The 16,535-nt window shown below is 34.8% G+C and overlaps 1 protein-coding gene across 2 annotated transcripts in view; it reads right to left on the bottom strand.

Annotated features, from left to right (window-relative positions):
* Positions 1-404: 404 nt before the first annotated feature.
* LOC129944645 (zinc finger protein 236) overlaps positions 405-16,535 on the bottom strand; it is a 56,495-nt gene continuing 40,364 nt past the window's right edge. Inside the window, exons 1-3 of one of the 2 annotated variants that reach the window (XM_056054215.1) lie at positions 14,597-15,277; positions 7,316-8,168; positions 405-6,881 (exon numbers count right to left, since the gene is read on the bottom strand). In XM_056054215.1, coding sequence (XP_055910190.1) covers positions 2,007-6,881; positions 7,316-8,149 — 5,709 coding nt within the window. In that variant the 5' untranslated portion in view covers positions 8,150-8,168; positions 14,597-15,277 and the 3' untranslated portion in view covers positions 405-2,006. Of the gene's footprint in view, positions 6,882-7,315; positions 8,169-14,596; positions 15,278-16,535 lie in introns of those variants that run through there. The other variant, XM_056054216.1, reaches the window with a different exon arrangement.

The following is a 16,535-nucleotide window of genomic DNA, read 5'->3' as shown; positions in this document are numbered from 1 at the left end:
AATAAACCGACAAGAACGTCGTAAGTTAAAATAATATTTAAAATCGCATTTTTGTGAATCAACTATAGGGTTATAACTTGAATTATCCCAATTTTCCGTTTACATTTAAATCAGTTAAAACGTTTTAACTCAAAATAATTATCTAACTTTAACATACCTGATTCAGCAAAAACGTTCCAACTCATATTAATTCACTTTAAAAACAAAGAAGCGATCCTTTCCTCTCCGAATTTCGTTTGCAACTGAAGATGATGCAATAATGAAATAAGGGTAACTACTGTAGTATTTGAGTTACTACAGTATTCTAATACTAGTGCGATTTTTTAAAATTTTAAAAAATTTCATATTATCAACAATCATCTTATCCGGAGAAAACTCTTGTCCATAAAAGCTCAAAATAAAGATTTGAAATGCAAGTATTTTTGTCACTTTTTTATTATTTATTTTATTTGTTCTCATATTATAATATAATTTTTTCCATATTGAACTATGTTGTAAGTTTTACACACTTAAGATGCTTTGGTTATTGCTGTATGCGTTTTATAATTTATTTGCCATTAAATATTTTTGTTTTCGTTCATAGTTAACATTCTATTAAAATTTTATTTTATTTTTAATGCATAAAATAGTTTTTTTTTTTTAAATACTTGTGTAACTACAATATTGTGTATATGTCTTTTGAAATAATTTTTTGTTTGGCAAATAAAGAACAACAAATTAAGAGAAATGTTCAAATATAATTTTAGATAAATACAAAAATCATAATCACAATAATTAACAAAATTATTTTGAAATAAAAACTAATTAAAAACTATTTTTTTTAAATGTAATAAAAAGCAAAAGCATATTTCAAATAATAATATTTAAAAAGAAAAAAAAAACACTAGTTTGTTTAAATTATAATAAATATATTATATGATACCTAAATTTGTAATTATTATAATACATTTTTAAGTTTATTAAGTCAGCAAATATTGAAAGAAAATTATATTAATATATAATTATAATAAGTCTACAACAAGCCACAAGTTGGTGGTGACGGCTTTTGAATTAATGTTTTAAATCGAAAGCCGTTAGTAAGTCTAAGCATAGATAGATAATGCACGAGCAGAAGGCATACATTTTTGTCAATAAAAGTCTCATTAAAGTTTCATTCTTATCTTATTATTAAATCGCAATGATATTTAAGAGCCTACTAGAAATTCACATAGTTTTTTTTTTTTTGAAATATTTGTTTGTTTTTTAATATTATTTTCTACCCAACAATATCTAAGAGATTGTTGACCTAATTTTGATTTAGTTTAACGTTTCAGAATATCGAATACGAAATAGGTTTGGTTACACCAGTGTTTTACAAAGATTTATGTTTTTATATTTGTTTCTAAATAAATATACTTTCCAAAAGGATAACTTATGCTAAGCCCTTAATTATCTTATATCTTAAACTACAAAAACCAAGTAGGGTATGTATATAAGTTTATATAAGTATGCATGTCTCTTGTTGTCAGGGTCTTTGATTTGCTTTGGTATAGCTTAATATAGTTACTTTTTAAACTCTTTGACCAACTTTTTTCTGTTATTTTTATGAGTCTGAAGTTTAAGTAATTAATATACAACTTAAAACTAGTAAAGATATTTGGCATTAAAAGCCGAAGTTAAAGTACATACTTCTAGATTTATACATTGTATTTTGGTACTTATTGTGTTTCTATAAGCAATTGACTAGAGAGGGAATTCGAATTCGATTTAAGACTGAACAAGAAATTTCGATACGAAAAATAAGAGCATATCAGCTCTCACGGTTTAAAGGCCTCTGAATGGTTAGCAGTAAATGCTTAACTATTAATTTTAACTTGTTTTAGATCAAGCCAATAAAGACATCAGGCTTTTCAGCTATCGAAATCAGTAAAAATCTTGAATCTTTTTTAAGTATAAACATGATTTGAATATTTAAACCAAAAATATAAGAGATACATGAGAATTCAGGACTTCTCGTCACTAGAACTTTACTTTTCGACACCAAGAAATTTGGCCGCTTCATCAGCTGACGATAGTAGTTTGTTGAGAATGCCTTGATCGCTGATTCCTAGCAAATTTCCAATAAGATCAGATTGGTTGTTGTGCTCTTCGATATTCTCTTTGTGCTCGCCCGAGATACGATTATTGCGCCATTCACTGTTGACTTTTGAGAAAAGCTCTTGGATTTTGTGAGAGCGTAGGGCATTGGCAAGCATAACACTTGATGGCGGTTGTTCATCATCGGAGGCATCAGATCCACTGTTGCCGGCGTTGGCGGCTCCGTTGCTGGAATGGCTGCCACCGCTATGTTTCTTCATGTGTCGCAACATGCTGTGCTTCAGGGTGAATTTACGGAGGCATATATCGCATTGAAATGGTCTTTCACCAGAATGTGTTCTCATATGGCGACGCAAGTCCTCGGTAGACCAGAAGCGGCGCATACAGAAAGCACATATTACTTTACGATTGGTGTAGTCTGGGTACTTGCCGCGACTTTCGTCGCGTTTTTCATCATCTTCGGTGGACTGAACTTGGCTGTTAACATCGGCATCATTGTCTATGGCGCCCTTTGACAGAAGAAGTGAAAATTCTTGAGCGTGATGAATTTTAATGTGATCAAGGCATTGGAATCTTTCCGCAAATGAACTGTCACACAGATGACACTTGAATGGCAACTCTGAAGACGAAATCATTGGACAGGAAGAAATTGGTTCAAGTTTAGGAACGACATTTGTAGAGTTTGAATTCGCATTCGAATTCGTATTGGGAGTTGGTATCTGCTCGGAATTCTCTTCTACTGGCTTTTGAACTGGAGCTGGTTGGATTCTTTCCATTTCTTTAAGCTCTTCTAACCGTTTTTGTTGTTTCTGTTGCAGGAGAAGCTGTTGCTTTTGCAGTTCGATTTCCTCGACAGATTTGGGTATTGGTAAAGGTTCATTGACATCCTCAATGGGAACATACAATGAGACAGCGGATTCGACGTTTCCATGCTTGCGCAACAGATGGCGGTCGCAATTGCTTTTGGTTGTGAAGAGAAGTGGGCAATGTGAGCATTTAAATGGTTTTTGGCCGGTATGAGTGAGAATGTGTCTTCGTAACGAACTTGACCAAGGGAACATTCGCTGACAATAGGGGCAGGAGACACGATTAGGTGCTGAGCTGTATGCTGATTTTTTCTTCGGCTCTTGGGAACTGACCATGTCTTCTGGACCAGAGTTATTGCTCTCCGATGCACTGCCTGATGCGACAAGGCCTTCCTCATCACTTTGTTCCATTTGATTGACTACGTCACTGGGTCGAAAATAGGTGTTAAATGACATTGAGTTGGTTGCATTGTCAACTAACCTAGACACTGAAGCCAAATCGTTTGACTCATCTTTAAATGGAGAGCTTGCGACTTCTTTCAGAAATTTGCCTACTGATTCGGCTTGAGCAATCATATTCTTCGATAACTTGAGACCGAAATCCTTACTAACTGTTCGGTCATGATCTTCGTCGTTGTTGTACGAAATCTTAGTACTTCCAGCTTTCATTGCTTGCTCAAGGATAGATTCCGCAACTTTCTTTGCAGCCTCATTTGTTGTTTGCTCTGGAAAATCATTAAATTTTGTTAAGTTATCCGGCTTTCGGTCTTCACAATCTTCTTCTTCGTCATCGTCTTCTTCTTCCTCTGGCTCGTCTTCGTCCTCGTCAATAACTAGTTTGGGATCGTCATCTTCAGTGCTGCCATTGTTTGTATTCGATGATGCACTGAGCGATTGGCGAATACTGCTTATACCAGATCCAGGGTTCTGTGTGAGCACACTGCTGGATCCTTGTGACAGAGCTTGTTGCAGAATATCAGTCTCCTTGCGGGCTTTCAACTGTTGAGCAAGTATAGCGTATTTAACTTGATCCGAAATGGCACTCAAAGGATTTGTCATCATGCCACTAGGGCCAATTGGGTGTTGTGCTTCCAAGGGGGAGTGAGCTGATTGCAAGTGGGAGTGTAATGACGAACTATTGGCACGACCACGCATTATGTGATGGCCACTACGTTGTCGTTGAGCCCAATATTGGGGATGCTGTTGCTTAATATGACGTTCCATGTTGGAGCGCAAAGTGAACCGTGCAGAGCAATGTTCACAGGCAAACGGCCGTTCAGTGCGGTAGCGTCGTTGTTTTTGTTTCGGCATAAGAACTCCGTTTTTGATGACCATCTTAACAGGTCCTGAACTGGGCAAAGATGATGGCAGCATTCCCGATGGGTGAGTCCCACTCATGAGATGTTGATGGCTTCTTGGCAAAGCTGGCATTTGCGATAAAGACGGTGTTGGGTTCCGTGGCAATGGCTGGCTTTGAGCGGGCACTGGTGATTGAGTTTGAGAGTTAACTTGCTTAACCGATACATGACCTTCGTCTTTAATTGACTTCGGAAGTGAACTTGTTTGGTTTTGTTTTTCACTGCGTGCAATCGGGCTCTCTACAGGTGTTCCACTATAAAGGGGATTCACGATGGGAGCAAATTTATTCAAATCACTGATGTTGTTCGAGAGAAAGGAATTCTGTAGTAAAAATGGATTGAGTGGCTGGAACACCAAGTTGTTGTAGAGTTGCGACAGTTGAAAATAGTGTGCGGGATCCATTTTTGGCATGGCTTCATTCAAAAGTCTTTGCTGGGCTAGCAAAAGCTGCTGATTTTTTTCCAATAATCGCATGTCGATGTTTGGCTCATCAGTTAAAATACGGGCGGTATTTAAACGTAACGCTTGTGGTGGAGGAGTTTGAGCTCTTTTCTCTTCGAGTTTTTCAGTTTTTACAGATTTTTTGCTTAAGTCCAATGCATCCATGCTAAGGTCAATTGGCCTGCTGATCTCTTTCTCTTGTTCGGGAATTATTGGCTCCTTTTCGAGTTCATTAGGTTGGTTGAACGATGGTTTATCAATCAGTTTTTCAAGACTCTTGACTTGAATTTTCATTGGCTTAGATTCAGCTTGGAGCATTTCCTTCAGATGAGAAACCGGAGTTGAGCGATCTTTGGGCGGATGATGTTGTTCCATATCGTCTTGATCGAATTCGGGTGAAGAAAACATGTGCAACTTCTTCATGGCATCGTCACAGTTTGAGTCTTCTGATGGATGGTAAATAATGGCACGCTTAACCTCGTCACGTGTGGTCTTTGCGTGACGGTTTCGTAAATGCCTTTCACAATTGGCCTTTGTTGTGAATGCATAATTACAAATGGCACACTCGTAAGGCCGATCACCGTTGTGGGTGCGCATGTGTCGGACGAGAGCTGCTTTATCATGGATTGAATATGTGCACATATTGCAACGGTAAGGCCCTGGACCAGCGGCACTAAGATGTATTCTGTTATGGCCTTTGAGTGCTCGCAGATTAGGAAACACAGCTGTGCAGAGCTTGCATGGAAATTCTCCACGCAGTTTCATTTTTCTAAACTCTGAAGTGAAAGCATCTTGAGCCTCTTCTTCGCCATTTTCAGCACCATAATTACTGATGGGCGCATTTACAGAATTTTCAAAGTTACGAAGAAAATTACTCGTCGACGACGATGAAGTTATATTGAGGATCGATTGGATGTCAGCAAGTTCTTTGGTATCTTGGAATTGTTCTAATTGGGCATTCTTCACAGGTGTCTTTTCAAGTTCGGACGACTTAACATCAGACAGGGATGGTGATGATACCGACAAACTTGTCATACTTTGTGCTGTGGATTTGTTTGTCAAGTAAAGGCGATTAAAAAACTCCTCACGACGATTGTCATCATCGTCCGCGTTTGCTGAGCTTTCACTGTAAGCTCTTTGCTTTCGCTGGGGTAGATTCTCTACATATAGATTCAAAGCTGATGTTGAACAGTCTTTCTCATGAATTTCAACAGCACTGGCACATGGAAATGCTCGATAACACTTCGAACACTCGAACTTTTGAGCCCCAACTGGTGCGCGGATACTCTGCTCGCACAGAGACTTTGCAATAAGCGGGAATTTTTCGCTAGAGAAGTCAACAAACGTCAGGTCTTTGAAACCCTGTGTGATCTTATGTTTGCTAGTGCATGGATGGAGATTTAGCTGCCTGTGGGTTTTGAAAACTACATCACAGTGACGACATTTGGCTGGAATGTCCGAATGATCGGAGTCCATATGATCTCCCAGGGCAAGCATTCCTCCGAAATCGTCACGATTACACACCGGGCAAAAAAGCTTTTGCTGTTGATGTTGCTGTTGTTGTTTCTTATCATCGTTGACGCCTGGCAATTCAATTCCACTTTGCTCCGGGATGGCGTGAATGCTATCGATAATATTATTGTTGTTTATCGTGGTCTTCACCCGTCGTTTCATAATGGCCAAATCATCTAAGCTGTCGGTGCTCTTGCGTTTAAAATTGCTTATATTGTTGTTGTTTGTATTGCTGTTATTGTTGTTATTGGAACTTTGGCTGATGCCACTTGATGAATCTGTTGAGCAACCACCATCACTGTCATAGCTTTCGCCACCACAACCATCTCCATCTCCACCACCCGCAATTGTGTCACCATTGCTGTTACAAACTTCACCATTGTTGCCTACGCTTGTCGTCGTCGTCGTAGTTTTTGGAGGCAAAACACTTACAGCAGTTGATGTTTGAGTTGCTGGCGATGGCTCAGTAAGTGGTAGAACTGGTAATAGGTTTGAGCTACTACCATTTGCACCTTTTGTACCATTTGAATTACGATGATAATGCTGCTGGTGTTGCTTGTGGGTTCGCATGTGACGGTGCATATTACCATTTGTAGTGAATGTTAATTGGCAATATTTGCAGTTAAAGGGCCGCTCACCAGTGTGCACCAAAACGTGCCGATCCAATGAGGAGGCAGATGATAAAACCTATAAAATGAGAATAAGAAAGTTGTATACTTATTTTACAAAACATGTGAAGGTAGTTTTTGTTTGGTAAAATGATAAAAATAATATGCAATATATTAATATTATATTAATTTACATAACAGTTAGTTTACAAATTGTATGTTTATTACAATAAATTAAACTTAATTTAAATCTGTATTTGAATTATCAAAGTGCAAACGGAACCGTTAAAAGTTGAATTATCGTTAAATTCAAAATCTTCAAATTTGCTGCTATAGCGATAAGCAATAAATAAGTCATAATTTGACAAAATCGATATTCGTAAACTTTGGGCGAATCATAAAGTCTTCAAATATTTGTGTCACTTTCTTAGCCACACCTAACCATTAGGTTAGGTACTAAATAGGTAAGAGGTACCTAAGAAAAAAAAAAATAAAAAAAAAATATGTACTAACCTTGGAACATATGCGGCAAGTGAAATTTTCGGTGTCCCCAGATGAATAATTATGACATCGAATGTGATTGGTGAATTCATGCGGTGTCGCCGAGACTACTTCACAAATTGGGCAAAGGTACTTCATATCATCACGTTCACCCATGCCCGACTCTGGGCTGGATATGGCCGACGCAACATTACTACTTGCCGATGGCGAAGCCGATGACGATGAAGTAGGCGACGACGATGATGTGGATGAGGTCGCCGATGAGCCTGATGTATTTAAAACATGACTTATGCTAGCATCTACAAATCCCGATTCGTTGTTTGTTGTTGCTGTTAGATTTGTTGGTGCTGTAGTTGATTTGATTGAAGTATCATTATTCGATGTCTTTGTTTTTAAATTGATCACAGCATCGGGCATGGTTGTGTTATTATTATGGTTATTACTGCTGAATCGAAATTTCTTTCGCAGAGAATGTGGACTGTCGGTGCATTCCAGTAGGACGGTGCGTTTGTCGCGAACCGTATTGCCACGCCGACGATGATGATAGTGATGTTGACTGTGTGATCTTCTTTGGTGATCTCTATCTCTATCATCGGCTGATTCGTCAGCATCGGATTCATAGCGATACTTTGTATTGGCATCTGATAAAATGGCATCTTTAATTTGTGTTGTTTTTGTTGTTGGTAATGTTGTGCTGCTGTGATCGGTCATATCTGTGGATAATTTCGAATTCGATCGACCCAAGTCCATGGGTTCAACAGATGAATCTGATGTTGTTGATTGACGGCGTTCCATCTTTAGCAACGACATATCAGTTATTTCCTTCTTTATCGATGTTTTCAACATTTTGTACACAGGTTTAAGTCTGAAAATAAAAACATTAAATTAAATTTTCACATATGTACATAAATAAATTAATATAAATATTTTGTTTTGGGTTCAGTTCTTTTAGGAAATAAGAAAATAAATTAAGCTCTCAAGAAATGAATATTTCAAAGTAGTCAGTGACTTTAAGAATACAAAAATAAATAAATAAAAATAAATTGGGTGGCGCAACAGTCCGTTTGAGAACTTGACAACTCTCAACCATTCCTGTGTGCGAGTACTGTTGTCAGGGATGGAAGGGACCTACAGTTTTAAGCCGAATCCGAACGGCGAATTTGAGAAAGCACTCTTGGAGAATTTGTCAATTAATTGCAAGAGGCAGTAGTCAGTACCCGTGAAAAAAACTTTAGGTGGTATATGCAGGGACCATCATGCCACGGGTACTAAGACTTTTAGAATATCCTATTTTTATTTTAACAGAAAATTGCAGTTTTGGCAACGAAACCTTACTTGGCATCAATAAGAAAAATATGTATTAAAGTGCAAGTGCAAAAGTTGAAAATTGATTTCTTTCGATCAATTAAATCTGAATTAAAGGTTGTTTATTATTGTTTGTTTTCTACCTAGACAGTTAGATGTATGTGTCTACATTTGAATTTATAATTTATTTTGTGTTTTCTTCTTCTGGAAATTGTTTTTGATTTTTGTTTAAAGTGTTAATTTTTCGCATTGTATTTGAAGCTGATTAACCTTTGTAATAGTTCAAAAAATTGTCTTGTTTGTTACTGTATGAGTTTTATTAACAACACAATGAGTACATTTTTATAATGCTAAAATTAATATGCGCGTGTTATTCGATCAATAATATCAACATTTTTATTTTGTTTGTTTTAAATGTCATTACATTAAATAATGCAATTTTTTTACCTTAGATTAGATTCATATTGGGTTAAAGATTTAATTGATAAATTTGAGATTATAAAACAAGCTTGTGCTTTAGTTTTGCTGTTTTGTTTTTATTAAATAATAAGTTAAAAAATATGATTGAAGTCATCAATCATGCTTTAAGATTTGCAAAGAAACTTAATAGTCTACATAATTAAGTGTTTAAAAATTGATATTCGCCAGGCTATAACTTCTTAAGAAATGTGAAATTTTTCATTTAGCATAAGCTTAGTTCGAATACTAATTATAATGTTCATTTGTTTTTTCTTCACTTTTATTCAAAATGGGCAGGTTCAGACAACACAAGGGATTTCATTTGCACTCAACTTCATCCTTTGAACGTGAATTTTGACCAAGGCAACTATTTAGTTTCCCAAGTGTCATAAGTTTCAAATTCAGACCTTTACTTCCCAAACCTCTACTTTAAGTTCATAGTTCAAATACTAACAAAAACATTATTTCGACATTATCACGATTTGTATTTTGTACTGTAAAGAAACATTTCTTTTCAAAAATTGACAAGGAACCTTTTTACACAAAACATTTAATAAAGCTGTGCAGAAAATAAATTAATCATAGCCCAACAAAGTTCGGCTTTCAGTTGAAGAAAAAGACATAATTAACTGTCTTTTTGACAGAAGTAGACTTTGATTTGATACTTGATAGAAGGGGAGATTTTTCTTGACTAACTTTCCAGTCAACTTTCCAATGAAGTTGACTTAATTGGAATGCAAATTTTTGACAGCTGGCCAATCAGATACTAGAAACTTGCCTTAATTTCAAGTCCCTTATGTCGCCTGAACCTCCCCAATGTCATTATTAATTTTCAGTTAAAAGAAATAACATATGAATCTTCATTTATTACTCTATAAAGTTTTAAAAAGCCTTAAATGTTATGCTACCATGTTTTAAAACTTATTTATAGAGACAATGTTTGGTGCTGATTCCAAATTTGAGCTCTGATTTTAAATCTGAAAATAACCATTTTCAACATTGTTTTTATTTTTTACATATTTTTTAATATTTACATATTTAAAAAAACTTGAATTAAGCGTCCTTATTACAAAAAAAAATTGATGGAGCATTCGATTTAAAGCCAAATTTTATTGGTGATCTTCGAAATTCAGCTAGAGCAACATTTCTTTTTAAAAAAAGCTTTTGAAATGATCTTTGAATTGTGGGATTCGTTAAATTTGTTATTTCAAAAATGTTTGCTTTCAGTCGAATGTTTGACTCATAATAAGAACCTTCATGACAAATTCGTTATAAGAACAACAAATTACTTTTTTTGTACCGTTTTGCTTTCTTCGGTTAAAAGGTAAAGTCTAACGAGGATTTTTTAAAAAGTAAATAAGATATTCAAAATATTTAAACGGAATATTGATAGGGATTGTGGATTTGAAAAATCAGCAAGAATTTTATTGAAAACAAAAATTAACCTCAAGAATTTACATAAACTCAATAAAAGGTGACATATTTTTTTCGAATTTTAAATCGGTTATCTCAAAAACATGGGGTAATTGATTTTAAAATCGAATGCGAACTAAGAAAACAAGAATAAAAGAAATAATTTGAATCCCACTTACATAATTGTGTTAACCAGTGTTTTTATAATTTTTTTTTATTCATTTTCTTAACATTACTTTTGTTAAGAAATTATTAATTTTTTTTTAAATAGTTTTTCTTTTTATTATTAGCATATTTTTCTAATTGCTCTGCAGCTTTGTATTTACAAAATTTTAGTTCAAATTAAACATATAAGACTTTGCAGTTGGGAATAAATACCTAAAATAACGTTTTCAATTTCCCGTCGGAATTTCAAAGATTGTTTATACCTTTAAGAGTACGTATGTATTTAGGTAATCCGTTAAGAAGGGTTCAAATAGGTAACAAGTTATGTTTAAATGCAACAAAAATATTGTGAATTGTATCCTTTTGCCTATCATTATAATTGGTTTGATTTTCAAGTTTCAAACATATCGTTCTGTTTTCACATGACACTCATTTACGAAAATATTTTTTTTTAATTTAATTTAGTCTCAATTTGTTGATGATCAAAAGTTATAAAAGTAATAATAAATAAAAGTAAAAAAGCTTACAAATTGTAATAATTCCTGAAAAAGCATACTTGGTTAAAGCAGAAAAACGGCGATATGATGAAGGTAGGGAAATTTCGTCACAAAACAATTTAGTTTTTCAAATTCAGTTAAAAATACGTTTAAATAATTTATTTTCGAAAAAAATCATTATTAACTTGAGTGTAAACACCAACTATACATATTTGATGCTTGCAAGCATCTTTTTTTTTAAGTTGCCAAATTAGGTACACCTGCTTTCCTACATCACATTAATTTATATATTTTATTTTCTATTATAGGTAAAGGGTGATTTTTTTGAGGTTAGGATTTTCATGCATTAGTATTTGACAGATCACGCGGGATTTCAGACATGGTGTCAAAGAGAAAGATGCTCAGTATGCTTTGACATTTCATCATGAATAGACTTACTAACGAGAAATGCTTGTAAATCATTGAATTTTATTACCAAAATCAGTGTTCGGTTCGAAATGTGTTTCGCGCTTTACGTCCGATTTATGGTCTACATAATCGACCAAGTGAGCAAACAATTAATGCGATTGTGACCAAGTTTCGCACTCAGTTTACGTTATTGGACATTAAACCAACCACACGAATGCGTACAGTGCGTACAGAAGAGAATATTGCGTCTGTTTCTGAGAGTGTTGCTGAAGACCGTGAAATGTCGATTCGTCGCCGTTCGCAGCAATTGGGTTTGTGTTATTCTTATTCGACCACATGGAAGATTTTACGCAAAGATCTTGGTGTAAAACCGTATAAAATACAGCTCGTTCAAAAACTGAAGCCGAACGATCTGCCACAACGTCGAATTTTCAGTGAATGGGCCCTAGAAAAGTTGGCAGAAAATCCGCTTTTTTATCGACAAATTTTGTTCAGCGATGAGGCTCATTTCTGGTTGAATGGCTACGTAAATAAGCAAAATTGCCGCATTTGGAGTGAAGAGCAACCAGAAGCCGTCCAAGAACTGCCCATGCATCCCGAAAAATGCACTGTTTGGTGTGGTTTGTACGCTGGTGGAATCATTGGACCGTATTTTTTCAAAGATGCTGTTGGACGCAACGTTACGGTGAATGGCGATCGCTATCGTTCAATGCTAACAAACTTTTTGTTGCCAAAAATGGAAGAACTGAACTTGGATGACATGTGGTTTCAACAAGATGGCGCTACATGCCACACAGCTCGCGATTCTATGGCCATTTTGAGGGAAAACTTCGGAGAACAATTCATCTCAAGGAATGGACCTGTAATTTGGCCACCAAGATCATGTGATTTGACGCCTTTAGACTATTTTTTGTGGGGCTACGTCAAGTCTAAAGTCTACACAAATAAGCCAGCAACTATTCCAGCTTTGGAAGACAACATTTCCGAAGAAATTCGGGCTATTCCGGCAGAAATGCTAGAAAAAGTTACCCAAAATTAGACTTTCCGAATGGACCCCTTAAGACGCAGCCGCGGTCAACATTTAAATGAAATTATCTTCAAAAAGTAAATGTCATGGACCAATCTAACGTGTTAAATAAAGAATCGATGAGATTTTGCAAATTTTATGCGTTGTTTTTTTAAAAAAAGTTCTCAAGCTCTTAAAAAATCACCGTTTATTAGCTTTAAATAGGAACTTATACAGCATCTTCACTTGTTTATAGCTTTACAGGTTTAAATCAAAGAGAATAAGTATCTAGTTCGTGCAGTCTAGTCGTTAAAATTGTTTCACTTTAAATTACTTATTAAGTTAATAATAAAGCAATAGATTATTATGCAATTTGCTTAAAATCAACTTAAAAATATTAATTCTTAAATCTAATTAGTTGAGATGAACGTCATAATAGATAAAACAATATGTACATACATATGTAGGTACCTATTATATTGATATTATTTATTTAATAACATTCTTACTTGTTTATTTATAATAAAATACAAACAAATATTTTAATGCAATTTTTATTTGAAATAATTGACCTTTTACCTATATTTGCACCATTATGATAAATTGTAGCTTCTAAAGACTCTTAGTCTGACAATTCGCCAAAGTGCAGTTTTTTAGTATATGTCTTTGTTAATTATTTTAAAAGTTCATTTTTTTAGATTTTCTAATTTCTTCGTTAATAATTTAAAATTCGCTAGTTTGCATTTTTATCAACAAAAAAAGATACATATATTTAAAAAACATTGTTATCAAGAATTACCCTCAATGTTAAATGTTTTAAAAAATATGTCAAGTGTGGTAAGTTTCAACTAAATTTAAATTGTTAAAACCACACAAACCGCTAGATATATGAAAATGTAATCTGGACCGCAATTAAAAGAAAAAAGAAGATAAATCTCGCAAATTATTTGAAGTTCTACCTATATGCTAACAAAATATATGTAGGTAATGTTGAATTACAGTAAATTTCTAATTTTCAATCTAACAACGAACTTAAGTTACATCAGAAAAAAGGGCTTAAGACACTTAAACATCTTTATATTCCATGTGATAAAAATATTGCTCATAAATTTACACATAAGAAAAATAAAATAATTTATCATTGGAACGTTAATGTGGTTGAAAAAAAAAACACACCACAATTCTAATTTTTAATAATTTATTATTTAGTTCTCACGAATTCACCACAGCTCTGCATGCGCAGAAAAGTTGACCTATTATAACATTGTTCTTTATTAATGCTTTATGAGTTATCAAGAGAAAAACCAACTGAAGAAGAATTTAAGCATATCCCAATATAGATACATATATACATCATAAGTATCTAGGTACATTTATAGCAGAGGTAGGTCGGTATGTATATATTATCATCGATTTATAATCTTATTATTATACCTTATATATATTTGAAGGTGGGTAAGGTTGGTATAGGTATGTTAAAAATTATTATTGAGTTATGAATTGTGATAAGTTTTATCATTAAAAAGAAGATTTAATTTTAAAGCCAATGAGAAACTTCCGTACTTAAATTATAGATAAGTAGGTAAGGTACTTTTATATCAGTTTTTAAAGATTACGTGGTCTTTTCAAGCAATATCCAGGATATGAATTCATTTTTCTTAGCACTCAGGAAGCACTTTTATTTGTTAACTATTTTGAATTGTCACTAAAAAATTGTTGTTATTGTTTTAATATTTTACAATTTCACCACGATGAAGATTTTAAGTTAAGACTTAATATAGAAATTTACTTAAGTACCACTTAACACTTAATATCCATGTCACTAAGATATCCAGCATACAAAATAAAATCATTTAAAAACTTTATGAACAGATATTAAAGATTTAATTGATTGTATTTGAAGTCATGATCAATAAATTATGCTTTTATTTTATTCACAGATAGCTAAGTACCTAAGTAGGTTTAAGTAAGATGTAGACAAGGAATTGAGATAAATGGTATGTAGATTTAATCCAATTTCGAACTTTTGTGTTTTATTACCTTTAGGCGTATTTTTTAAAAAATGTTTTAATTTATTTATATTCACAAGTTTCTGTTATTGTTTTTATATTTCCGTGTCATATCGCGCAAAGTTTCATGGAGTCACAGAGGTACAAATATATTTCTCACTTATAAGAAATTGCAACCGAACAGTACCGACGCACGAACTGATTTAAATCAAAATCCAAAAAAAAAAAATAGAAGTATCATCCGGTCAAGCACCAACAACTGTTATAAAATAAGATTCTCTTTTTCTTTGCTTCCGTTTCCGTTTTCTTGGGTTTTGTTTTATTGTATTTTTATTTGTGTCTTGTACATTTATTTTCTTTTCAACCGTACGTCATCGACCGTACCACCAGTACCGTTCGAAAGATGAAATTCAACTGATGTGATAGACCATCGCACGTCAACTATTTAAATGAAAACATTTCCCCTCTAAAATAATCATATATGAATAAGAAGAGAATATACAACTAAAAGATACACACAAGAAGAACAACCAGCAAGGGTGGCACTGGAACTGGCACAGGCACAGGCACAGGCAAACTGGCTCTGCTGACGCTGAGCCTCTGACATGGCACAACACAAGGTACTATCAGAGACAGAGAGGCAAGGCACATTGGCGATGACTCTATGACGAAGTACGAAGATGAGATTGTAGATATTTTTTGGATTCTCAAACCCTACACGTCACAGACTATAAGAAATCCAAGAACGACACACGAGAATCAGAAAGACTAGTGACGGATGAACCAAACTGGAAGAACTCTTCTCAATGCTGTGTTGAGAGCTGGCTCTTGCTCTAGTTGCGCTGGTTGAATCCCAAGCTCAACCGTACCTAAACCGAGCCGATATAGGGCGAGGCGATAGAGATAACCAAACGAAATGACGATGACGAATGTAAAATGAACCAACAAGAACGATACGTTTTCGGCGAAGTCGAACGGCAACGGACGACGGATCAAGCGAATGCGGCGAATATGGCGACAATGAATCCGATGAATTACAACACCAACAATACACGTCGTGCGACGTGCACGCAGAGAATTACACTTGTGTTCGTTTTATCTGAGAGTATCTGTATCTGTGTTTGTTTTCTGTATCTGTAGCTGTATCTTTATCTGTATTCTGTATCTCAGAAAATTCAGGTTGAAATGTGTTTAGTATCCCTTCCCGTTTTTTGGTTTTTCTTTAACTGCTGCTGCTTGCTGGGTCTAAAGGCCTTCAGCTCGGCTGGGGCTGGGTGTTATATTGTGTGATGTATAGGGTAACTTAACTGGTACATAAGACCAAGACGATGTTTTGTAGATGCCAGAGCGAGAGAGAGATCAATTCGTAGACTGCATAAGAAATCAATCCCCAAGTTACAATCACAATTCACCACCATTAGAATCTAGTTTCTTTACCTGTACTGTATCTTTATATATTTTGTATTCTATAGACTCCAAAAAACAAAGAACAAGAAGAAAGTACCTACCTATTGATCTGCTATTCTGCGGTTCTTGAAATTTGAAGCAAGCTGAACTTCTGTAGGTAGCTTTCCTACTGTTTATTTCTTTATTTGCATGTTTGTGGTGAATTTGTGCTGTGTGAGGTGAGATAAGAAATAAGCAGCAGCGGATGTCGACGTTAAAGTCGATGGGATATGGTTATGGAATAGGTATAGGTATAAGGTGCGCTACTTGCTGCCAACAAATGGTGCCAAGTGCTAACCAAAAGAGAACTTCGTTTTTTTTTTTTGTTGTTGTTGTTATACCTACGTATAAGGGCGCACGACAAAGACGCACACACGTCATCCCCGCCCTCAAACCTCAACTTCACTGCTACCTAGCTAATGGGAATTGCAAATGCGAATTCCACTATTTTGAACTCAGAAGATGTTAATTGGAAGTGAAAATGAAGATGTAGGAGACGAATTGAGTTTTTCTTTGTACTTTGA

This window comes from Eupeodes corollae, chromosome 2 (genome assembly GCF_945859685.1).
Source record: "Eupeodes corollae chromosome 2, idEupCoro1.1, whole genome shotgun sequence".
Lineage (NCBI taxonomy): Eukaryota > Metazoa > Arthropoda > Insecta > Diptera > Syrphidae > Eupeodes > Eupeodes corollae.
The sequence above is the reverse complement of the archived record's forward strand: the minus strand, read 5'-3'. Positions and strand labels throughout refer to the sequence as shown.